Source organism: Ambystoma mexicanum, chromosome 5q, assembly GCF_040938575.1.
Source record: "Ambystoma mexicanum isolate Mex_15411 chromosome 5q, UKY_AmexF1_1, whole genome shotgun sequence".
NCBI lineage: Eukaryota > Metazoa > Chordata > Amphibia > Caudata > Ambystomatidae > Ambystoma > Ambystoma mexicanum.
This window is the reverse complement of record NC_090933.1, coordinates 1,264,192,047-1,264,217,619: the sequence shown is the minus strand read 5'-3', so window position 1 is coordinate 1,264,217,619 and position 25,573 is coordinate 1,264,192,047. Positions and strand designations below refer to the sequence as shown.

At 47.6% G+C, this 25,573-nt stretch overlaps 1 protein-coding gene across 1 annotated transcript in view; it reads left to right on the top strand.

Moving 5' to 3' along the window:
- PPP1R16A (protein phosphatase 1 regulatory subunit 16A) overlaps positions 1-25,573 on the top strand; it is a 467,867-nt gene that overhangs the window by 366,034 nt on the left and 76,260 nt on the right. Inside the window, exon 4 of the mRNA XM_069621786.1 lies at positions 12,969-13,072. Coding sequence (XP_069477887.1) covers positions 12,969-13,072 — 104 coding nt within the window. The remainder of the gene's footprint in view (positions 1-12,968; positions 13,073-25,573) is intronic.

Below are 25,573 nucleotides of genomic sequence, written 5' to 3'. Positions count from 1 at the left end.
TCCTAGCCAGTAAACGGCAAGTCCAAACCAATCCAAGTACAATAGCGGATACAATCGCTGAGATATCCTAGCCAGTACACAGCAAGTCCAAACCAATCCAAGGACAATAGCGTATACAATCGCTGAGATATCCTAGCCAGTAAACAGCAAGTCCAAACCAATCCAAGGGCAATAGTGGATACAATCGCTGAGATATCCTAGCCAGTAAACAGCAAGTCCAAACCAATCCAAGTACAATAGCGGATACAATCGCTGAGATATCCTAGCCAGTACACAGCAAGTCCAAACCAATCCAAGGACAATAGCGTATACAATCGCTGAGATATCCTAGCCAGTAAACAGCAAGTCCAAACCAATCCAAGGGCAATAGTGGAGACAATCCATGAGATATCCTAGCCAGTACACAGCAAGTCCAAACCAATCCAAGGACAATAGTGGATACAATCGCTGAGATATCCTAGCCAGTACACAGCAAGTCCAAACCAATCCAAGGCCAATAGCAGCGACAATCCATCAGATATCCTAGCCAGTAAACAGCAAGTCCAAACCATTCCAAGTACAATAACGGATACAATCGCTGAGATATCCTAGCCAGTACACAGCAAGTCCAAACCAATCCAAGGACAATAGCGTATACAATCGCTGAGATATCCTAGCCAGTAAACAGCAAGTCCAAACCAATCCAAGGGCAATAGTGGATACAATCGCTGAGATATCCTAGCCAGTAAACAGCAAGTCCAAACCAATCCAAGTACAATAGCGGATACAATCGCTGAGATATCCTAGCCAGTACACAGCAAGTCCAAACCAATCAAAGGACAATAGCGTATACAATCGCTGAGATATCCTAGCCAGTAAACAGCAAGTCCAAACCAATCCAAGGGCAATAGTGGATACAATCGCTGAGATATCCTAGCCAGTAAACAGCAAGTCCAAACCAATCCAAGTACAATAGCGGATACAATCGCTGAGATATCCTAGCCAGTACACAGCAAGTCCAAACCAATCCAAGGACAATAGCGTATACAATCGCTGAGATATCCTAGCCAGTAAACAGCAAGTCCAAACCAATCCAAGGGCAATGGTGGAGACAATCCATGAGATATCCTAGCCAGTACACAGCAAGTCCAAACCAATCCAAGGACAATAGTGGATACAATCGCTGAGATATCCTAGCCAGTACACAGCAAGTCCAAACCAATCCAAGGCCAATAGCAGCGACAATCCATCAGATATCCTAGCCAGTAAACAGCAAGTCCAAACCATTCCAAGTACAATAGCGGATACAATCGCTGAGATATCCTAGCCAGTACACAGCAAGTCCAAACCAATCCAAGGACAATAGCGTATACAATCGCTGAGATATCCTAGCCAGTAAACAGCAAGTCCAAACCAATCCAAGGGCAATAGTGGATACAATCGCTGAGATATCCTAGCCAGTAAACAGCAAGTCCAAACCAATCCAAGTACAATAGCGGATACAATCGCTGAGATATCCTAGCCAGTACACAGCAAGTCCAAACCAATCCAAGGACAATAGCGTATACAATCGCTGAGATATCCTAGCCAGTAAACAGCAAGTCCAAACCAATCCAAGGGCAATAGTGGAGACAATCCATGAGATATCCTAGCCAGTACACAGCAAGTCCAAACCAATCCAAGGACAATAGTGGATACAATCGCTGAGATATCCTAGCCAGTACACAGCAAGTCCAAACCAATCCAAGGCCAATAGCAGCGACAATCCATCAGATATCCTAGCCAGTAAACAGCAAGTCCAAACCATTCCAAGTACAATAACGGATACAATCGCTGAGATATCCTAGCCAGTACACAGCAAGTCCAAACCAATCCAGGGACAATAGCGGAGACAATCCATGAGATATCCTGGCCAGTATACCGCCCGTTCCACACCAATTCAAGGAAAATAGCGGAGACAATCCATGATATATCCTAGCCAGTTTACAGCCAGTTCCACATCAATCCAAGGGAAATAGTGGAGACAATCCATGCGGAATCCTGACAAGTTTACAGCCAGTTCCCCACCGGTCTAAGGGCAATAACTGAGACAATCCATGAGTTATCCTAGCCAGTACCACACCGTCCAGGGAAAAGGGAATTATGCCAATGCCGAAACAGTCCGGGATCAAACACCGCTCATATCTAAAAATCATGTAGAAAATGACAGGATACACAAGGACTCCTAGTGGTACAGGAGGAGATGACAGACAGAAGAAATAGGAGGAGGAAGGAGGGCCCACAGGGTCAAAAAGTGACTACCCCAATGCAGGTATGGTCCACACAGCAGCAAGAGAGAAGACGGAAAATACAAGAGCCAATAGGCGAGGAGAACACAGAATACAGGACACAAAACAATAGCAACACTATGGGAATGTACTGGATAGCGTTGAGGAACAGCGGCCCGAGGTGCTGGTAAGATTTAATGGCTACTGGTGCAATGTCCTTCATAGATCATTAAAAAATCTTTTTATTTTATTGTTGTAGTCAAAAGACTTTTCACAAATGCAAAAAATACATATACAATTCTTTCTTGTCAATTAAAATACTTAATAGGGAATGAAAACCCAAAAAAGGACAAAAAGAAAAGGAGAGAAGTACATTAACCAGAATAAGACCCAAGTACCCTAAATTGAGCAGTTGACTTAGTTCATCATAAAATAATATAAAATTTGAGATTATTTGATAAAACCTAGAGCATTTAAAAATCTGCTTACCTCCAGAACCCCGCTCACTTCATGCCCCGGTGTTCATCTCTCCCAAAAAGGGTGGGATTTAAGCCATTCCCCATTCAGAACAAAGCGGGATAAGTGTTTTATTCAGCTACTTTGCACCGCGCTGCATTCTATAAGGATGCGTTTCCTAGTTTGTACTTGTGGGGAACTGCACAGGCTTCACCCTAAGGACATCTGATCAATCTATTCACTCTACGTACCATAGACGGACTCGAAGTGAGCACACATCCTAAGTATTTGACCTCTGGCGCCACTGCAACAGATGTTCCATTTAGTTGCCAGCCAAATCCAGGGACACCGTGCCCCCTCTGGTGGAATCTGTCTATATGCGATTTGGTTGGATTTATAGCCGTTCTTTTACCTCTGCATATTGATTGAAGGCATCTAACTGTCTTTGGAGACCCACAGGAGTGTAGTCCAACAGGACTACATGGTCCGCGTAAGCCAGCCACAATATGTTCCTTAACTCCATCTTGGGGCTGGCCAGAGTGCTTGGAGACAAAGCCTGCCCCACATCTGACAGGTACAGGTTGAAGAGGCAGGGGGGCAATCTGCACCCCTGTCTAACTCCCCCACCTGTTGAGATGGGCTGTGTAAGGATTCCCTCGCCATCCAGGCGAACCTTGATTTTAGAATTAGTGTGTACATGAATCCGGCTGGTTAAGAGGCCCCCTGGGATGCCCCAATTCTGAAATTTACTCCAAAGACGACCGCAATTGATCACATCAAAGGCTGAAGAAAGGTCCAGTCGTGCGCCATGCAGAGTTTGCCCCCCTTTCACCCATGCTCGCCCTATGGCCACGTTCGTGATCAGGCCGTTTGGAGATGTCAAAAGGCCCCTCCTAAAACCGATCCGCTGTCTATGAAGAATACCGACACTGTCTGCCCAACCCCCAGTTCCCTTAGAACGCGGCTGCGAAGATTTTACTATCAGCGTCTAGTAAAGCTATTGGATGGTAATTGAGGGGTGGGGGGAGTCTGAACCACCTTTTTGTAGATGGGAGTTATCAATGCTGTTTCACATGACTCTGGAAGCTCTCTAAACTCTAAGGTGTTCTTGAACAGTTCCCACAGAATCCCGGACCACAGAGGAGGATCGGCCCTCATGATAGAGTTAGTCAACCCATTGGGCCCTGATGCACGAGAGGCAGATGTCTACCTAATCAGGACCTCAATCGCTTCCCTGTAAAAAATGTATATCCCACGGAACCAGAGGATCCCATTTGAAATCGTCAGAGTCCACTTTCCTATATAGTTCAATAAAGTGGGAGTGCCATACCCCTTCGGGAATCGCGTTTGCTTGCATTGCTGACTGGGAATTCACCTCCCGATTTACCAGTTCCCAAAAGTTACATGAGGAATGTGTTTCCAGACCTCTCAGCAACTCCTCGCTATCCCTTTGAAGGCGTAAAAATCTGTGACCGAGACCACCCTTTGTATGCGTTCATGATGTTTTTATGCTGTTGCGAATAACTGGTGCTTGAAACTGCGGTTTTCTTGATGGATCGGATGCCTTCCTCAGGGCCCTTTTCCGTATGTCTGTCTCCTCATCAAAATCGTGTTTGTGCACCCTCCTCCTAGTAGCTGACACTTGGCCTGGTTCATCCAATGACCACAAAAACTCCCAAAGTTTAGGGTTATGGAGAGATGCAAGTTCACCCGCCCCGCCATCTTTCAAAACAGAATGCAGTTTCTTATTTAATGTTTTCCCTTTTCCCTTAAATTTTGAGATGCGGCACACGGCCTGGTTCACAACCAATGCAGGGTAGAGCATTTTGTCCAAATGACATGTCCGCCCTCAGTGTAAGAACTAGCATTTCATGGTCGCCGAGAGCTGACGTTTTGACCCCCAAAATAACTACATTGACCAAACATTTCAGGTGATAGAAAAACATAGTCAATGATCGACCTTTGCAAACCTGCCCCCCAAGTAGGGGATGGAACAGTTAACCATTTTCAGATTCCAACCATGCAGAAACCAGATCTTCCCATTAACTACAGGCTTACTCCCCCTTAGACCACTGGCCGGATCCTGAATTAGGCAGTAGGAGTTTAAGTTCCCTGCAATAGTCAATCCAGCACCCTCTTCCAACGATGGAATATTAGACAAAAGTGACGCTGAGGAGCACAAGAAACCTCCAAGCTTGGAGGTCGCAGGGTTCCAGCAGAGATTTATTAGAACTACAGGTTTATGGTTTTCCTGCTCCACCCTTATTCGGCGATGGGTCACCGTGGCTAAAACTCCTGGTTCATCAACCGGGATCTTTACGAGATCCAGGAAGGTTGAATTTCTGGTCGCAATTACTCGTCCTCCCACAGGACGCCCCCGTTAGCGCACAGCCAGATTTTCAATAATAGAAAAGCCGTCTCTTACAAAGCCGTCGGAGGAGCCATGTCTCCTGAAGCGACACTGTCATGGAGACTGAAAATGCTGACATCCTCTCTTTTGATTAAAAAAAAAACTACTGGAACCCTGCGTATTCCAAAATACCAAAAAAAACCTTCGCCCTACCTAAAGTGAGGGATCTGTCGGGCCGAGCGGTACAAAGATCTGGGAGATGATCTGGGGAAGGAGCGATATTACTTTCGACTGCGTGTCCTGTTGTCTACCCCCCCCCCTTACTCTCGTAGAAGAACCTTCCCCTTCCTGAGCTATACAAGGTCTCAAAGCTCCTGACACCACCCCTACTTCGACTCTTGGGATTACATCCCGATGTGTTACTTCCCTTGCCCTCATCTCACTGGGGGGTGAAGATGACAACGTGAAACCCATTTTCTTAAACCTTTCCCCCGCTGCCAACAAGGCATCCAAACCCATGCAAGATTTTAAGCCGATCTCTACAGCATCTGTTCTAGATTCAAAGTGAAAGCATACATAGTATATATCCAATTTAGAAAATAAATAGCGAACTGGAATAGATCTGGTAATGGCCAGAATTCTCGTCCGATTTAAAACACATCCACTCTTCCCACCCAGCAACTGTTGGAACCCATACTCTAGGCGGTGCAAATGGGTTCCCTTCAGAGGACCTCTCGCCGGGGCCAAATGTGGATTTTCCTTTTCTACTTGGGCACCCAGGCGCACAGGCAAAGAGGGGCCACCCTAACCAGCAACCCCACCACCCACAACCACTTCAGCAGATGCAGACACTGCCTCTATTTCCCCAATCGGAACAGTACACTGCTTCTTCCTTTGCATGAAGATTGGGGCCAGTTTAGTAGGTCGAACAGTGGGGTTAGATGCAGACACTGCCTCTATTTCCCCATTCGGAACAGTACACTGCTTCTTCCTTTTGATGAAGATTGCGGCCAGTTTAGTAGGTCGATCAGTGGGGTTAGATGCAGACACTGCCTCTATTTCCCCAATCGGAACAGTACACTGCTTCTTCCTTTTGATGAAGATTGCGGCCAGTTTAGTAGGTCGAACAGTGGGGTTAGATGCAGACACTGCCTCTATTTCTCCAATCGGAACAGTACACTGCTTTTTCCTTTGCATGAAGATTGGGGCCAGTTTAATAGAGCAAGCAGTGGGGCCTTGGACTGCCCCCCTCGGGCGGGCTGCTACTGGAGTAACGCTGGAGCCGGGTTCACTTTGTGTTGAAAAATCCCTTGTTTCCTGGAGCACCCTCACATTAGGAATGACTTGGGGCTCTGCTGGAATCTGGACAATTGGGGTCTCAGAGTGATTCTTTCAGGATCCTTGCCCCGAGTCTCCTCATGAAATTCCGGGTCCCTGAATTCTTATTCTTTTTTTGTTTTCTGATTATTTGACTTTGGGGCGGAATATCCCCCTGAGGAATATACCTTATGATATTGTTTGAGTTGTTATTCTTCTTTTATATAGTCGCTTCCCTCGAAGAGGGTATCAAGGCAGAGACCTCACTGGGCTTCTCCCACTCTTTTTAGGTCGCCAAGACCTTGTCCAAAAGCTGTGCCGGGTTAACCCGCCCCGCTCATCTGGGAGACCCGATCCCCTATTCTTTGAGGCACTGTGAGCAGCCGGTTCCACCTCTGACAATCCCGACCCAATATTGCAGTCCTTATCCGTTTTGTTGTTGCAAGGAAGTTGCGCTAGCCTGCTGCGGAGTCTTTAGGGGGTCCCCTTCTTACAACTTTATACTAACTTAAGGACCAGGCACATTATCTTTCCACCAACCAAGAATGAGCGAGATCTTACCTTCTAAGTGGACCATACGGTTGTTCATGTTCGCTATATTAGACTGCAAGCTTGCAGTTTGTCACTTTGATCAGCAATTGCGAGATTCAATAGATTGACTTTCTCTGCTATATCCTGATTGATAGTTACGTAGGCCCACTAGAGCGGAATCACAACCTTCTGAGTTCTTCATCAGTTCCAAAAGAGATCCTGAGTTTGAGTGGACTTCCCCTCTAAGATCATCAAATACCTTAACCAATGAGTTCAGAACAAAGTGGAGGGCTTTAAGGTGGGGTCCAAATGTGGACCAGTTTCCAGGTCAGTAGAATGCAACTGGCCCTGCTGGGTGTTGGAGGAGACCATATTTCTTGGGCTAGAAACCTCTCCTTCCCCCAATACATTGGTGGATTCCAATTGCTCAACTTGGGAACCCTCTGCCACTTCCAAGCGCTCTTGGTTTGTCGATTGAGGATAGTCCAGGAGCATCTCCTCTGATGACAAATGGGCCCCCTCCTGTTTTTTCCCCATCTGGGCTTGGACAACCAGTTCACTCTCCTCACCAACAGGTGAACCGGATCCCTTGTCGGAGCCCCCGAGGGCAACTCGAACTGCACCACCCGACCTATAGACATCTGATCCCAACTCACTCCGGCCCGGAATCTGGGGTGATCTGAGGTGATTGAAAACAGCCCTCAATAGTCCTTTTCAATGAGGAGGCTGAAAGGCTATATTGCAGGCAGTTTTTTCAAAAAGTCGTTCCCTCACCAAATGCCCGTCATTCGGGATCGGGGTTACAGCCACCCAGGAAGCTAGCCGTGGTGGCGTTAAGGGAATTTCGTGATGAGTGGCATCACCTTCAGTCAAAAGTAATGGGCACCCACATATCTGTTGAGCTGTTGGGGGTGGGTCCAGCATTCTCTTCACAGGAAACGGATTCCAGCTCGCTGGCCCTTAGGTCATCCCGATAGACTCCGCTGCGCAGGTTGTACGTTCTGCAATCCCTTATTCTCGGGGCACAATAGTACGAGTCAAATGGGGACTTTTATGGCCCTCAGGAACCAGGGTCACCCTCCGGGAGGGGAAAAACAGTCTGTACTAACGTTAGTACATCAACGTTCGAGTAATTTATACTCTGTGCCTCCAGGAGGGATTAAAAGAATTTCAAAGATCAAGTATTGTGCCGTTGATGCAGAGACCCAGGATCCTGGGCCACCCACAAGAACTTGCATCCTTTTGTTCTCAGAATCGAACAGAGCCCTTAAAACGATTGCAACAAAAAAAAATGTAAAGTTACAAGTCCGTTTTTAATGGAATGGGCCAAAATTACCGAAAATAAATTACCGACCCCACCAAAAGACCTAAAACACATACCACAAAAAGTTCGAACTACCAAAAGTTAGAACTTTTTGTGGTATGTGTTTTGGTGTGGGGACAGTTAAAAAAAAAAAAGACACAAAGGCTATATTATAGCGTATAGTGAGCGGGGGTTGCAGGAACACGCCTGCAGCTCTTCTGGTTGAAACTACTGGCGAACAGTACAAAGCCACAACTCAATCCAAGATTGGTGGGAATCTTCTCTCACTCGACCCTTCCCCCCCCCCCTCCGGAAGAGGCATGGATGCTGATCCGTGCAGAGGTTGCCATCCGCCACACACTGTACCCCCACAGTAGGTTCCTGAATCCTGATGGGTCGTAGAAAACGCAGAGTTCTGTGGCATCCCCTCTTTAGCTTTCTGTCAAGTGGACCCCACAGGGGCACTAATGTACAGCCCATTCAAATACCCTCATCGTCTTGAGTTTGCGGATTCAAGATGGCCGCCTCTGTCTGGCAGAACCCTGACAGAGCCAGTCGCTAACGGCTCCTGGAAGACCAGGTTTGTGGCATGTAACTCTAACCCAAAACATAAACATAAACATTAAAAAATATGTATCAAGTGCCCTTACAAATTCACATTGCCTGTTCCCGGGCAGTCAAAATGCCGCTATCACGCTGTGAGACGTGGAGAGACTTGCTGAGGCGATGCAGGCATTAATGTTTCATGACTTCATATTGTCCGCTCTGTAACTTCATCCCCCTGCCGGCTGCTTTCAGGGACCTCCCGTAAGCGAGACCTGGGCCCAGAGAAAGGCCGGCCCAGCGGAGGACCTTCTTAGCAGGTGCCCCTGTGCTTGGGCGCTGGAGCCCGACTGCGGCCGCCTTCCCTCCTCACCTGGTGTCAGGCTCTGCTGCTGTGCAGGGGTGTGCTTGAGGCTGCAGTCCCCGCAGTGCCAACCTGCACCCTTCTGACCAGCACCAGCGAACCCCTAAAAAGGAAGCAGCGCCACTGTTCTCCGCAAGGACTTTAAAAGTGTTGCCTGCCAACCATGCAGCTTGATCCGAGAGGTCTTCAGAAAGTGACACAATGGACTGTGAAATCATGTACTTGTGTGTGTTCACTCGAGCAGGGCCAGGAAGGCGTTCAATGGCACGCACAGCAGGAATGTAGTGGCCTTCCCAGGGGCTGCTTATTCTGTCTGCAGACTTGTACTTATAGCAGGAATTGCTTCTAAGAGAAAGCACAGGTGAGGGTTCCGTGGAGGAGGTGGCATTCCTGCAGAACCTGCTGGCAAGCATCCCTTGACGAAAGGGCTCTTTGGGTTTTTCGAGAGATGCTTTTGCAACACCAATGAGTCCTTTAGTCGCAGGGGCACTAAACTGAACTGGTGTTCTGTAGATGAAAGTGTGCTTGTAAGCGGAACGGCTTCCACTGGACTGAGGCAGGACTAAATTACAGAGTTTTGAAACCTTGCCAGCCTGAGAGCCTGCCAGAGAGAGAAGTACGAAATAATTGCAGCCTAACTCAGGGTATCACTCTCCTAGAAGATGGATGTGATCGCTTTCGGAGTGAAGTCGGCCGCAACGTGGATCTTGAGGTCAACGTGCCCACCAAAAAAGGAATTGCCCAATTTGTGCTGCAAGTGAACTCTGGTTACACAACTAAAGTTTCTCATGTCCTGAGGAAGGCTGAGAAGGAGCCGACGTTTGCCAGCATACCTGCCGAAACACATGCAGACAAAGGTGCACCAAGTCAGGTAGACAGGATTGCTTTGACTAACCATGTTGCATGCTGTTCTGTAATTTTGAATACACCATTACATGTTTTTTAAAATTATAATCTTTATCCATAAAATATTGATTAGCAATTTCATTTTGTTGCAGGTTTTTGGAAGGCACAGCGTGAAATTCTAAAAGAATGTATTTGTAATGGCGCTGTACATGATATGAATTGACACTTAGCAGTTTTTAGGCTGAGGTTACTGCAGCTGACGCGCTGTGTGAAGTGCAGTAAACTGCAGATAGCTTGCTCTACTCTATCTTTCATGTGTTGCCTGTGTCCTGTGCTCTTTTGTTGATGCGCGCCCAGATTTCATTTTCTTACTGATTTTTACACATAAACACAGACGGAAATCCCTCTGCTTCCTTTCAGGATTTTTTTTTGTAGAAAACAGGAAAATAATAGGATGGTCCTGTGTCTTGATTGGCTGCTCAGGTTGTCATTTATGCCTTGCAGCCAATGGCTGTGCAAAGCAACGGAATTGCGAGGGCAAAAAGGGGCATGATGTGTGTCCTTTGGAAATTGTTTAAAGGGCTGCAGAGATGTTTATCAAGTCAGCAGAAGGAGCACCTTTTTTTTAACGTGTAAATTGATCAAGGCGTGCTGTGCAAAGCTCTATGAGCTTGCATTGCAGGCTACGAAGCGCTACATTTTTTATTTTAACAAATGTGAAAAAGCACTAGTTGCAAGTTATGCTTTTATAAATGTGCATGAACACAGATAAACTCACAAAAAAATGAATATGGATAAATACAGATGGAAAGGTTGAAATAAATGAATGCCAGAAAACTGGGGGCTTTGCTTCTAGAATAGGAGCACCGCTGTACGGGGTGCATAGGGAGGAAGACCCCGGGGTATTACTACGCTTTACTGCAACAGTTAAGGGAGTAGGCCCAGTGAGTTCCGTAAACAATGTGGTCATAACACACACCCACTCTTTCATCAGCTCAATCCAGCCATGCTCGCCTCGGCATGGTGCAGGAGCTGACCCAGCACCGGGGAGTGCCTTGGTGGACACAGAGGCACACGCGGCCCAGGCATGCAAGGGCAGCATGCAGGGTGGCCGATCTGAACAGGAGCTCAGCACCTGTGTAAGCATGCAGGGATGGGCGCGGCCCCCATCCTCCTCTGTTGGTACACGGTGAGCCGAAGGCAGAGCAGCTTCCAGAAAGGGGTCCATTGACCAGTAGGCCCACTGCCTGGCTACAGCTGTAACTATGACTACATTCAGCGGTAATTAATGTACCACCCGTGGAAGGATAAAAGGCAGAATCAGCTGTCTGTGATCACACCTTTCACCTGTTGGCTGTGTACAGTTTGCTGCCGCAATGTAATTGCAGGACAGTCCCTGCAAAACCGGAATGTCTGATCCCCCCTAGTCCATGCAGCGCGTTATACTGTTACCAGCAATGCTGGAAATGGAAAAGATTTACTGGGGGAACTCTCTGATCCTTGGAGTGGTGGGCAGGGCTGTGGAGAGGAGGGGGGCAGGGCTGTGGGGAAGAGGGGGTGGGCCAAGGCGCTTGGCTCCAGGCTAGGTCATTCAGTGGGGGCGGACCGAGGGGCGTGGTCCCAGGCTAGGTCACGCAATACAGCATCTCTTCATAGAACCCAATCCTGGCGATTTGCATAAAAGCCAAGGGCATTATGGGAATATAAGAATGTCCACAATTTTAAATTTGAAACACGTCACAAAGTGATTAAGTAAGAAAACCTTTTGAGCAAATAAATGGAAATTGGGCACTGCAGTGTTGATTGGTCACACTGCTCACCCTAAAAAATATGTTGGTACATTGCAGGACATATATACCAGTTTTGGCAGCTGCCACAAGTATGTGGCATAGTCTTGCGAAACAAATCAGACAAGAGAAGAACTATCAAAAGTTCAGGAAAGCGCTGAAAACACATCTGTTCAGATGATAGGACCTGACCAGAGGGTGGAACCTAATTTTAGATAGGAAAGATGTCTCGTTTTATGTGTTAGTCCCGCGTGTACATGTATGCGCCCCGATGCCTGCTGGCTTTTGGCGCAATATAAACATACAAATAAATAAAAAACATACATACAAATGTGAGGCTTTGGCTGTTTCTGTATTCAGTTTCCCTTGCCGAGTCTATTGAAAGTGTCTGCTTATTGAAACGTGGGTTGCTCGTGCGTGTGATAACTCTGCTTCAGGACAGTTCTCGCAGGGAGGACCCTGTTCTGTAGCCGAGTTATGACGCGCGCAAGTAGCCCGCGCTTTAACGAGCAGACCGCTTTCAGAAGACTCAGCAGGGCTGTGAAGCGCGGGTTGCACGCCGGTGCGATAATGCAGCTTCAGAGCAGATGGATCCGTGAGTGTCGTGGGCAACCCCCCTGGGTCTGGGGACAGGGCAGCGCTCCGGCAACACATGTCTGGCTTGTTCCGGCCCATTTCCTGCGCTGGCCGCCAGACCTTCCTGGCCAGCCGCTGGATTCAGGCACCTGGGCTATGCCTGCAACTCTTTGATCATTTAATCTCTAACGTTGTGGGCACCCCTCAAGAAGTGCAATGTGCCAGCCTGTTGCACTATGTGCAGTAAAACCCAAGGAAGAACATTCAGGCAGGTGTGTGCCCTGTGGCATCCTGCACTGCTGTCTGGATGCCTTCAGCCCAGAGGTGGCACCCGCTCCTGCCACAAAAGGGACCTCGGATATTAGGTTCTCTGGTCTCAAGAGGGTGTAGAACATAAAAACAGCATTTCATGTATGGTAGTTGCTCATCACAAAGAAAATATGTTAGAATCTCTTTCATATCAGCCTTCTAAGTGCTTTTTGAGTTTCCCAGCCTGGTGCCTTGTGTCCAGTATATGTCATTGTGCTCTCAGCCCACCCACACAAGGAAATGATGTAGTCCCATCCCACTGGCACGCCCTGCACATGTTGTCCACTGCACCCTGTGTTTGTATCTGACAATCTGCGCCTTCTTTTTCACCCCCCTCCAGTGGTGCCAACCTGCTGGCAGTCAACACGGATGGCAACATGCCCTACGACCTCTGCGAGGATGACGTCACGCTGGACCACCTTGAAACCGCCATGGCAGACCGGGGTGAGTGGCGGCTGGGGCACCTTTCAGAGTGGGGGTGGGGGGAATCCTTCTGGGGTCTGGGAGCAATTCTGCTGGTCCTGAGGCAGCACGTGACCCCCATCGGCGGCAGCGCGTGCAGCTGTGGGCCCCTTAGTACATGTGAGGTGGCCCACTGCTTTTCATGAAACAAGGAAGCAAGCTTGTGTTTGTTTTGGTTGGAAATGTTTCTCTTTTGCAAAGTGCTAATGCAGTAGAGCAGATAAATGCAGACCTATTGTTACAAGTATTCCAAGGCGGTCCTCCCCATCGCTCATGCGAGTGCGCCATCTTTAATTGGAGCGCAACCTGTGGCCTCCCCTTTAGAGATGCCAAGTGTGTGAGCTGTGTCTGTGTTACAAGAATGCAATTTCTGTTGGGGGTGGGGTAGAGTCTTGGTGGGGAGCGTCATGCATCTCAACTGCTTATTGTTTTTATTTTTTATTTACGTGCATATGGTAAATTAACCTTTCACACTACATAATAAAAAAAGATGAAAAATAAATGTCCAGGCAAGTTAAAACGCATTTGGTATGTTATGTAATGTTATGTTATGTTACTTGGCATGTATATAGCGCCTTATGTGTCATTGGTATAACCTCAAAGCGCTGGTAGATTGAACTCCCTCGGGAACCGCAGTTCGAGTCAGAGAGAGAGAGAGTGTCGTATGGTGCGTGGGCGCACCGGATATGTGTGCAGCTGGTGTGGTTGTTGCATGATGGCTGCTTCTTACCTGTAGTTGTGGTGCTGAGGAAATCAGTTGAATGTGTTCAGTCTGGAGGGTGGACACCCAGACTGAGTTCTGGCTGCGTTAGGCCTGAGGAACGCCTGAGCTAGCCGGAATGAATGTGCTCAGCTAGCTGTGTTTTATTAGGATGAGGAGATGTTTGTGGGGTCGTGTTAGCATAATAAAAGAAATGGATAGCACAACGAAAGTACATTTCGCCTGGATTGCTTGTGCAGCGTGGTGGCAGAGTATGCAGGCACGTAAGAGCAACATTGAAACCATAGCCTTATGCGCTATATATTGAATTTTCAACTCAAACTCTACTTGCTTATCTCAAAAGCCAGCCGTCTCCAGATGTCAGACGGTTCCAGATGTATCATTGCATGACTGTTGAACAAACAAGAACACCAGACAACACACCATCATTTTGCACAAACAACGTTCCACTAGATATCGACATGGCCCCACCACACTTGGGGCCTGATTCATGGAATTATTTGTGCAGAAATTCTGGATTTTGCAAAGTGCCAAACTGTGTGCAAAATCCCATTTGCCGATTCATGGCATAGACTGCACTGCACTTTTTGGTACAATGTGTGGATTTCGCACAGGTATGGCAGGTCACTGCAAGAGGCTGAGTGCCTTGCGCGAGACACCATGCAGAGCGTGGGCGTGGCTTGGGTAGAGGTCAGGGTACGGCGGAACAGAGAAAATGAGGAAGATCGAGGCAAAAAGTGGGCGGGATGGCTCGCAGGCAGCCCACTGCATGCCCACTATTGCGTGGAATGATACGTATTCATGGATCCGAGCGTGCAACCTCTCAGCAGGGAAATGGCCATGCAATGCCCTCATACTATCTGCCACCCGGAGGCAGGCTTACAGACACTTGTGCATAGGATTTACAGGGCAGAGGTTAGAGCGAGAGTCGGATTTAGGGGTGCATGTACGCAGCCATGGTTGCGATCTGATTTAGGAGTGCGTGTACGCAGTGTAACGCGGCACAGGTACAGTTTGCAGGGGTTCACATGCAGATTTTCAGAGTTTTACCCGAGTTAAGATACATTGTACGCATTTTGTCGGGGTGCTGGTAAAAGTTACGGGGGACTCCACGCAGGGTCCCCGAAATGCAGGCCTGCTTGCAGTGGACCCCACGCACTGTTTAAAGGGTGCATGTATTTGTGCCCGGGGGAGCATGCAAAGGTAGCTCTTCTGACTGTTTATGCTTTGCGTGGGGGCGTGTCGGGGGTGTCCTGGCTGCGACTTACGGTTATACGGTTATTTTGCACAAACAATTCCATGAATGCATGGAGCGTGCAGGATGAACTCTGCACCAGACTTGCGCATTGTCATTCTCGGCATGTGGCCTTTGTGGGATAAATGCAAACTTGTCCATGAATCTGGCCCTTACAGTTCAGTTGCTAGGTCCGGAAAAGATCCGGGGCTATGCTAATGTCGGGAGTCGGGGCTAGCAAGACTTTTGGCTGTAGCCCCGGAGCTTGAACAACCAAAAGACCCAGGGCTATAGCCCCCCACCCCACCTAGCGACACATGTGGTTCAGGAACAAACTGAAAAACTTCTTGGTGAAACAGTTCCTCGATTTATGCTGTTAACCACGGAGTTGGCTACCTTCATTGCACCTCCGTGCGCCATCTACTGGTGTAGAACTCTTACAGCACTCCCTGGCCTCCTCCCTGGGTTACCTCTTCATGAACACGCGACATATACACAATATGTCTTCTGAAATGACTGTAAGATGCAGATGTTTAGTAAGGTGTGGTTTGGACACCATACCCGCATACATCACACCTGCTTTAGGAGGGCCAGATTAACAACGGGGACATGCCACCGACATGAAAGTAGGACTATAAATCGGCAGCGGCTACCATGATCTCAATTCAGTAGTGGGGGAGGAAGGGGGCGGGCATTCACATGGCTATAAACCATGCAGATGTGGCTTTTTCAAAACAAAGGAACTTTTGCTCTGATTGCTATTTAAGGCCTTGCTATGGGCACAGTTTCCAAGATGTCTCTGTGACGCAACCCATTAATGCATGTGGATGTTAGGTGAAAGGTTGGGGGTTCGAGCCCACCCCGGGGTGGCAGAGATCTGGCTTAGCAGAAAAATGACCACGGTATTCTTACTATTGTTTGGTTTACGACTGTTATATTGAATTGTTGGTGAACGAGCATTGAGATGTGTGGAGAGGATTATTCCTGTCCCCAAAACCGAAACCTGGCGTTAAAAAATAATCTCGGCCCCCCCTGTTCAAAGAGCCCAATTCTGGGACGCTCGCGGCCATCCCGGGACGTATAGTCCCCCCCCACCTGTTTGAAAGGTTCAGAAGGGATTTCAGAGTCCAGGTGCATTCAGTCACTGAGCTCTCCTCTCTGCTGAGAACACATATAATACACATATCGTACTGTCGAACTGAAAGTCCAAGTGCAGCACACAGGCATGGACTGGCCTGTAGGGCAATCGTGTTCTAAACCAAGGGGCGCCTGGTCTTAATCCCTGCTCCTCCAGGCTCAATACATTAGAAATAAACAGAATTGGACCACCAGGATAGGGAATAGCACAACTTAACACATGTATCTTGTTAAATATACCAGTAAAATGCCAATCGTGGAATTCAAATTCTTTTATTTTCAAATCAAATGTAAAATGTAAATTCTTAAAACTTTTTAGGCAAAAATATTCCCTCACATATTCAACTCACACTGATTCACTCCTACCATTCATTCACTATTACTTTCTAAAACAAACATATACCAACTATCTCTTTGACCAATTGGTCAACAAAATATCCTTTTCCACTGTGAAAAGTCCTCCACCCAATGTTCTGATGCTTCGATCCGTGTACGATTAGTTACACAGGTATATCTGTCTACACGTGTTTCGTTTGTCCGCTAGGACATCAATAAATTCGTCCACTTGGTAATGCAACCTTCATCACGGTATCAGGTAATATTGTCCCCATCAATAATGGTGCCATGCATATAGTCGCCGGGAAACGGCATAGGCGACATTCTTTATGGGGTCAATATATGGAGTAAATGAGAGCGAGGATTGCAGGGGTGTCCCCTGCTACCCTTAAACAAATATGGGTTTGCATGGGTGTCCCCCGCAGGGTCCATATGATGATGTTGCTGCAAAAAAATGGCGCCATTCTTGCATGGCGACATTTATGCGGGGACATTGTCACATGAAACCATTCAAACAGCATCACAAAAGGAATGAATTCCCATGTGCAATTGTGGGCCACTTTTCTGTTGGTGCCCGAGACAATTTTATGCCCCAGTCTGACCCTGGCAGCACAGGCCTGGTAAAATACCGCAACAGTAGCCCAGCTCAAAAGTCGGTATTTCTGCATTAAAAAAAAGAACCGCCCCATGCTGAGACGTGCCTCGCTGTCTCATTTGAGCGACTGCGGTCCAAAGAGAAATGCCCGTGAAGTGCTTGAAAGTGGCAGCAGGGGTGTTACTAGGTCTGGAAAAGACCTGGGGCTACGCTAATGTCGGAACTGTCGGGACTGGGGGCCAGCTAGCCTTTTGGTTGTAGCTCCTGAGCTTCTATCCGGGGCTACAACCAAAAGACCAGGGGCTATAGCCCCCTTAGCCACGCCTCTGAGTGGCAGTGAGCTGGCATCGAATGCCACGCCAACGCGATGCTGATTCTCTGACGAGCCCAGCCTTCTTCACAGGAGTGCTATACTTTTATTTAATTTTTAAATGTGCCGTACATTGTTTGTTCACACATCATTCAGTGCCAGCTGTGCTTTTTCAGTAAGCGGAGTCGGGATGGCACACCCTGCAGTTAGACCTTATATACCTGAATTGACTACACGGCACCATGCTGTTTGTTCAGGAAAACATTGTACGGACGTAGGCTTTCTCTTCTTGTAACATCACAACATACCAAGCAAGTCACAACACTCAAGGTGTTCCTTTGGGCATCAAGTGGTCCAGGAGATGGATGCCCGCTACCAGCCAGCTCCAGTTGGCTCCAGACATTCTGCCAGCCTCCAGGGGCTCCCTAATGTCATTGAGCTCTGTCCATTTTTGGAAAATGAAAGCCAGACATTTGCCCATCTTTTACCATCTTTCCATTTCTGGCTGGTGCCCGTTATATCTATTTATTTATTTATTTCCATTTTTAAAGCGCTCACACAGCCCACGGGCATCGAGGCGCTGTTACAGAATTTTTGTTGTTGTCTTAGCTGCATATTTGTAACGTGCTTAAATACCCAGAGGTTTCTAAGCGCGGACCTGGGGATCGAACCTGTGTTGCTTCGTGTCGTCTTGCTTCCAAGGCGAGCACGTTACCACTGAGCTATCCCCCCAGGACATGTTCAATTGGCATCATCTCCTCCGACCCATATCGCCACACCCGAGTGGGTACCCGGCCGCCGCCCCCTCTTCCTGCTTTTTGTTGTCCACTCTTGTTTTTTGTTTGGGGGGGCTTGCTCTTTGTATTGGGGTGCCAAACGGCCGCCCCCGCCCCTGCAGGGTGGCGTGGCCCAGCCCCCAACGCTTACTTCCCGTGCCCTCTACTTTCTGGTTCTGCGGACCGTTATGGGGCCGAGGCTATTGTTGCGTGAGGCTATTGTTGCGTGGGTACTTCCCGAAGGGTCACAAAAAATATACCTGCTCGGCCGTTCCACGGGTCCCCCCTAAAGTGTTACACACCGGCTGTGGAGCGGCAGGCTGGGCCAGCAGAGTGGAGGTTCAAATCTATGAAATGCAGTCTAGAGACGGATCTCTACAGCAAGCAAATAAACAAACCCACTGAGCTTTAACACTAGGAGTGTACACTGGCAACTTCATGTTAAATACTGAGCTCAGAAGCAGGTGTATTAACCCTCTGAGCTATGCCTCCCAACAGGCCGTAGTCACTGCTGGTGGTATGAAAGGCATGCCCAACCCTACCAGTATATAGAAACATAAGAGGTATGGCTACAGACGGGTACCATTGAAAGCCTGATGAGCCCAGGGCAGTGCCTGGTGCGTATCTAACATGGGAGAAGGTGAGCTAATGCATAGGTGCTATCACTTGTAGCCCCGCCCATCGATGCAACCTTCAAACCCATCCTTTCTAGAACCCCTACCATCAGCGCTGGCGATTAGGCCGGGTCTCGCTGGATCCGAGATCCGGCTCCAGATGTGTAGCCGGATCTCGGGATCCGGCCAGAGTCAGCCGCCCCAAGCCCCTGCTCTCCGCTGGAGGGAGAGGTGGAGAAAGCGCTGCGCGCAACCTGTAACTTCCTCTGGTGACCCTTTGCAAGGGGTCACCAGAGGAAGTTAGTCCTCAGCCACAACCCGGTTTATTAATTTAGTTATGCAACGTTTGCCGGATGCATGGACCCAGATTGTTTATTTGTGCAATGTTTGTCGGATACCCATTTCCGACAATCACTGCATAAATAAATAAATATGCAGGTATCCGGCAAACATTGCACGAATAAATACCCCTATTAACATCACACACGATGCAGCCACCCAACTGCTTTCATACGGGAGCTGTGCTGGGTGTGGTCAATTAAAAGAAAACGTTGCTTATGGCGAACAGAAATCACCGTTTGAATAGTGCCCAAGGGGGAGTTTGTTTTATAAAATGGAATGCAAAGTGTGCTTTTTAAAGTATATTTACTCAGCCACACTGGTCAAAACTATTATCCATATAGTGAAGTAACACATCACCAGTGCCACGGAAGTGGTTTAAAGTAGAATTGATATATAGTTTGGAAAAAAAGCAGCATCAAAGAAATGGCGCCGCTTTAAACTATTATTTTGGAAATTTTCTTTGATTGAGGTCAACTGCCAGCTCTGCCATCCTTAACGCCACCGGGCACCGCCCCCACCCCGGCTCTTATGGGATCCCCCACCAATTTGAATCAATTCCGACCACTTTCTGATCCTGCGCAGGATGGTAATGAGGGAGGTAGGGCACTGTGCCCATTCAGTAGTTGAGTTCCCTGCTGAGACTGCCAACACGTTTTGTTACAAGAGGACTGCAGGCACTTGATGGTTAAAGCTTGTGACGGCCCAGCTGAGAGGTGCTTGGAATGTACCATTATCAGTAAAGCAGGCCCACTCTGAGCTGCTGTCACTAGTGCCCCATAAGAAGTCCAGCAGACCGGGTGTGACTTTGTTAATGTTAAATGTTAAAGATATTTGTACCGCGCACTGTCACCAACGGAATTGGCCCCCAGGCGCTCAGGCGGATGTGTAAATGACAAAGGTGGGATGGGTTAGTAAGGTGAAGGAGGGAGTAGGATAGTGAGAGGAGTGGTGTTCTGTTGGCAGCTTCAGCTGAGTATACACCAGGTGCTGAGCTTTGGTGCGTGTATCGGACCGGAGTCAGTCTGCGTGTGCTGTTGTTCCGGCTTATGTGTTGTTGCAGTGTTGTGAAGTGCGTGCGGTTTGTTGTGCGAGAGATGGTTGTGTGAGTTTTTTGAGTGAGATAAGTATGCAGAGAGGTCGAGCTTATATTGGTTAGTGGGTTACCTGACCTTTATCATGCTAACATTCACAGTTCTGTCTGTCTGAGTGTGACACTTGTTTGCCCTTACATTCCCATCTAGATGCGGCGCTGGCCAATGTTTGGGACTCCATCCAGGTGTGGTCGTGCCAACATTCACACTTTCATCTAGATGCGGCGCAGGCCAGAGTCTGGAGATCCGTCCAGGTGTGGGTCTGCCAACATTCACAACTCCAGGTGTGGCACACGCCAGCATTCACGTTCTTCTAGACGCGGGCATGTTGTCCTTCAATCAATCCTATCCAGATGTGACGCAGGCCAACGTCTATCTAGGTGCGTCTGCCGGTCTGGATATGTTTGTCCGGTACATACGGGTGGGAGAGTCACTTGAGGGCTTTCGTCAGGGTCTCGGTGTGTGGTCAGTCTCAACAGCCTTCCTTAGTGGCTGTATTCCATGATGTGTTATGCTCTGTTGAGTGGTTGGTTCTTTGGTTTGAGTGTTTGTCCAATTTGAGATTGGCAGAAGTTGGAGTTATTTCCATCATTGTTTTAATGTCTGGGCATTCTAGTGCGTCTCCGCTGTGGTTACGCTTTGAAGAGCCATGATTTGAGGAGTTTCCTGAATGCTAGGTGGTTTGTTGTATTCCGTATATTCTTAGGTAGGTCATTCCAGGTTTTGGGTGCCTGGTGAGAGAAAGACGATCCTCCCAGTTTTTTCTGTTGTAGGGTTTGGGTTCCAGGCGTATGTAGGTGCTTGATCTTAGTGTTCTTGTCGGTTGATGTAGGCGTAGTTTGTCGCTTAGGAATTCTGCGCCTTGTTTGTGTATTGCCCTGTGCGTGATGCACATGGCCTTGAACATTATTCGCTGTTTCAGTGGTAGCCAGTGTAGTATTTTTAGCGCGGGTGTGATGTGTTCTGTTCTGGGTAGCTTGAGGAGGAGTCTGGCTGCTGCATTTTGTATGCGTTGCAGGTTTTTTTTTAAGTCGTTCGGGCATGCCCAGGTATAGGCTATTGGCATAGTCTACTCTGGACATGATCCGAGCGATGATGGTAAGTGTTTTGTTGGCGAATGACAGGAACGGAAGGATCCTTTTTGCTGCTCGCAGGAGGAAGAAACATTTCTTGATTACCAAGTTTACTTGTGGTTCCAGAGTGAGATTGTTATCCATTAGGACCCCTACGTTTTTTACAGTTGATGATGGTTCTGGTGTGGTGCCGAGCTCTCTTGGCCAGGGGATGTAGGTGATGTCTCCTCCCTTTTTTGAGACAATCATTATCCCTGTTTTGCCTGGGTTGATTTTGAGATGCTTTAAATTTAGGTGCCGCACCCTGTCCCGAGGGGCCAGGATTAGTCCTACCAACTTGATCTAAAGCTGGAAACCTGCACGATAAATGCATATTTCAGCAGCAAGCGCATCAACCCAACAAGCTCTCTCCAGGACTGAAACCTGAGTACTAGAGTTTACACATCAGTCTCTGCCGCAGGTACATTAAGAGATGGTTTTATGTCCTTACTGGCGGGATCTACGTGTAGGCATACAGGGCTGGGGCAGAGTCAGTCCCATGGAAGGCTTGCCTGGCTTCGGGATCTATGAAGACATTCCTGTATAGCAATGTTGTCGGGCAGGACGAGGACCTCAATCTAGCGACATGGTGAGCACTGTGGACTGTTGCTCTCCACAGCAAATCAAGCTATTTCTGCTGTCCAACGGTGGACCCCTTCCCTGCTCGGGAGGTTAAAGGGGGTAGGCGGAGGGGGGGGGTTAAAACACTGACCATTCACATCTTGCAAGAAGTGCTGCGACTACCATCAATAGCTGTCCTCGTGCTATTTAAGGTAAATGAACTCTTCTGAGTGGTTGATGTGTGACCGCTCCCCTGGAGAATGCCAGTACTTTTCCATTCGCACTGCAGACGCCTCGATGGGAAGTGCTCCTCACTGTCTATTAAGAGGAATGAATAGCAGCAGTGGCCCAGTTCATTTTACATTGGTCTGCTTCGAAACGCGTGCCCTAGCAAAATAATTCAAACCTTTCTGAGCAGCCTAGGTACCCCCACTAAAATAATGGGGCAGAGCTATGTACCACGAAAAGTAGAGCAGCCCTTCTGAGAAGTGTGTGCCCAGCATCACAGTAAAGCAGCCTCGCTGGGAGTGGAGGTTCTGCAAACATTAACATGATGGCACCTTTGCTGAGAAGTGCAGGCAGTATCGGGTAATATTATCCCCACCAATAATATTGCTGTATCTATGGTCATGGGGTAAGGATCATTTATTTGGTTATTGGACCGGGAGTTGTGGGGGTGTCCCCCACTCCATTAAAAAAATTATGGTGGTTGCGGGGCTGTCACCCGCAGGTTCCGCCATATCGCCACAAAAATATGGCGATATATTTGCAGGGATATTAACACATGGACCCATGCAGGCACTGTCCTGTTACATCTATAGCAGCCCTGCTGAAAATACTGTCACTGTCCCGTGACAAGTATGACGGCCCTTTTGAGAAGTGCTGCTAACCGCTGGTAAACTATCAGACTGCCCCCTAAGACACCTTGTAACTTCCGAGTTGGGGTGAAAGTGGCCTTCTGACTGCACATCCAGCTAATTAACTGGCCTTTCTACTTAGACTATAAAAATAACATCTTCCCTTTGAAACGATCAACTTTATAGACCTAGTGTAGGAATAGGCAGTAGCAAGATACCTCCCAGGTTGTTAATGCTGTGCTATACAGGTCTGGCGATTGTTATACAAGTCTGGCCATTGCTATACAAGTCTGGCCATTGCTATACAAGTCTGGCCATTGCTATACAAGTCTGGCCATTGCTATACAAGTCTGGCCATTGCTATACAAGTCTGGTCATTGCTATACAAGTCTGGTCATTGCTATACAAGCCTGGTCATTGCTATACAAGTCTGGTCATTGCTATACAAGTCTGGTCATTGGTATACATGTCTGGTCATTGCTATACAAGTCTGGCCATCGCTATACAAGTCTGGCCATTGCTATACAAGTCTGGTCATTGCTATACAAGTCTGGTCATTGCTATACAAGCCTGGTCATTGCTATACAAGTCTGGTCATTGGTATACATGTCTGGTCATTGCTATACAAGTCTGGCCATCGCTATACACGTATTGTTATCATACCATCCCTCTCCAGTATATTTCAGTGTTCACGTTACATCATACTCTACTTGCACACTTAGTTTGGTCCCTGGCTGCCACATTGGGGGGTCGGCAACCTCTGCACAATGGCTACTTTGTTTGAGCATCATGATGTCCTGTCCATGCACCCCTACAAAGAAACCTAGGTCTGAGAGACCAAAGCTTGTCCCCAAAAATGCCCGGTTGGACCGAAACACGTGGCCATGGAGCCGGCTAGCATGTTGTCAACGTACATCCAATATCTTATTTTATGCAATATTTAACTTGTGTCATGCTAATTTGCGTGGGACATCTTTGGCCAGTGGGCTAAGACAAAACTTCTTAAGTCCAGATTAACGTGTTATTGGGTCAATATGGTAATAATACACATCTGATTTTTTGGATAATGTGTTGTTAATAGGAATGAGACATTTCTGGCCTGTGGGCGAATATAATATTGTTGAGTTTAAGTTAACGTGACACAAGTATTGGGACAAATTCAATATTAACATGAATACAGCAATTTGGTCGTCGTCACACGCATATGGCGAGTCTCGTGACTAACGGGCAATGAATTGCGACTATTGATTGGTTCTCGTCGTAATGGTTACAATTACTAGTAATGATCGGACTTCATGGTAATTGTTCCATGTCACCAGACATGCAATAAACTACCTATGTGACTTTAACATAGGATCTTAACTGGAGCGAGCGCACTTGCTTGGAAGTCCGGCCTCTGTCTGTGCTTTGTGTTTAGGTTCATTTTGTGGTTTAACGCACAGACCTAGCCCGAGAGCAGCGGCGCGCTCTACCGGGTGTGCGTAGCCAACGTTGGGGGTGGCATCTTTTAACAGTACTGTGAGTTGCGGTCTGTGAATCCATTGGGATCGGTCCTTGGTCAGATGATGTTGAAAAAGCCACATTTTCAGAGTGTTGCAAAATTGGAGAATTGTGGGGGCATTCTGAGCCGATACAGGCATCGAGTGCCCAGAGGGTGGGTGCGTGACAACAGGAGGATTGCTTGTGGGTCCTCTCTTTGCAGAGAAAAGTTGCAATTGAAACCGGTTGGTCGATTTGCTGCAGGAGGAGCGTGTGCCACCAGATATGTGGAGCTCATCTGCCAGGTACGCTGACGTGCTACTCGCGACTGCTTTGTAGGTGATACCTACAGTCTTGATCAGTATCCTGGCCTGGAGAGGAAGCCAGTGTAGGTTACGGAGGGTGGGGGTGATGCTTGTTATGACCCGGATCCCTAACCCCGATGTCCTTAACCCCCAGGTTAGTACCATTTAATATTGACCCCCTTTGTCCCAACATCTGATTCATGCTGAGAATGAGTTGCTAAATGTCAACTATCTGGGCTCCCTCAGGCACATTTCAACTGCCTCAACCTCCTCCAGCGGATAGTGCTGTAATGGGAACCAGTGATTGTGCCCGTTTGATTCTGTGAGATATATCTATGGGATCACTGGTAATGTGGGGAGTACCTCCCCCAATCAACAGCTCCACACAAATAGACCTTGATATTCTATCTAGCCGTGTCCATGGCTCATCTAGAACCAGTGAATCCCTCCCCCTTGAGCCATTTTAAGCCAAGAATCAGGCCATTGTATAGAAATAATATATAGTTATTAATTATTATGGAAACATCAATAATCAAACTACCTCACATGACACACCACATTCTCTGTGGCACCAAAACAAAGATGCAATACCAATACATGTGCGTTTTTTCCTTTAAATCTCCAGTAAATAGAATACAGGTCAAATGAACATTTCAATACTTTTATCACACACACCATCCCTGAATGGCAAAAGGATGCAGCACCTTAAAACATGACTTTATAAGAAGTGGAATTTAACATTCAATACCTTTTTATTTTCTAAAGAACTTCAACACACGCCGCGCTCTTGATTTTTATCTCCCTGCGCGCTTGACAATTCTAGCAATGTTGGAGCACAACAAACCTTTCAGAGCAAAACACTTTTCCTTTATTTTGGAGACCCTTTTTATCGCCACTCTTCAAAGCAAAATCTCCCTTCTCCCAGGAAAGCCTTTCCCGCTTTCTGCAGAGATGTACTTTTAAATCCGTCACTTTCATTTTGCAAAGACACTGTTCTGGCCCAATACAAACTA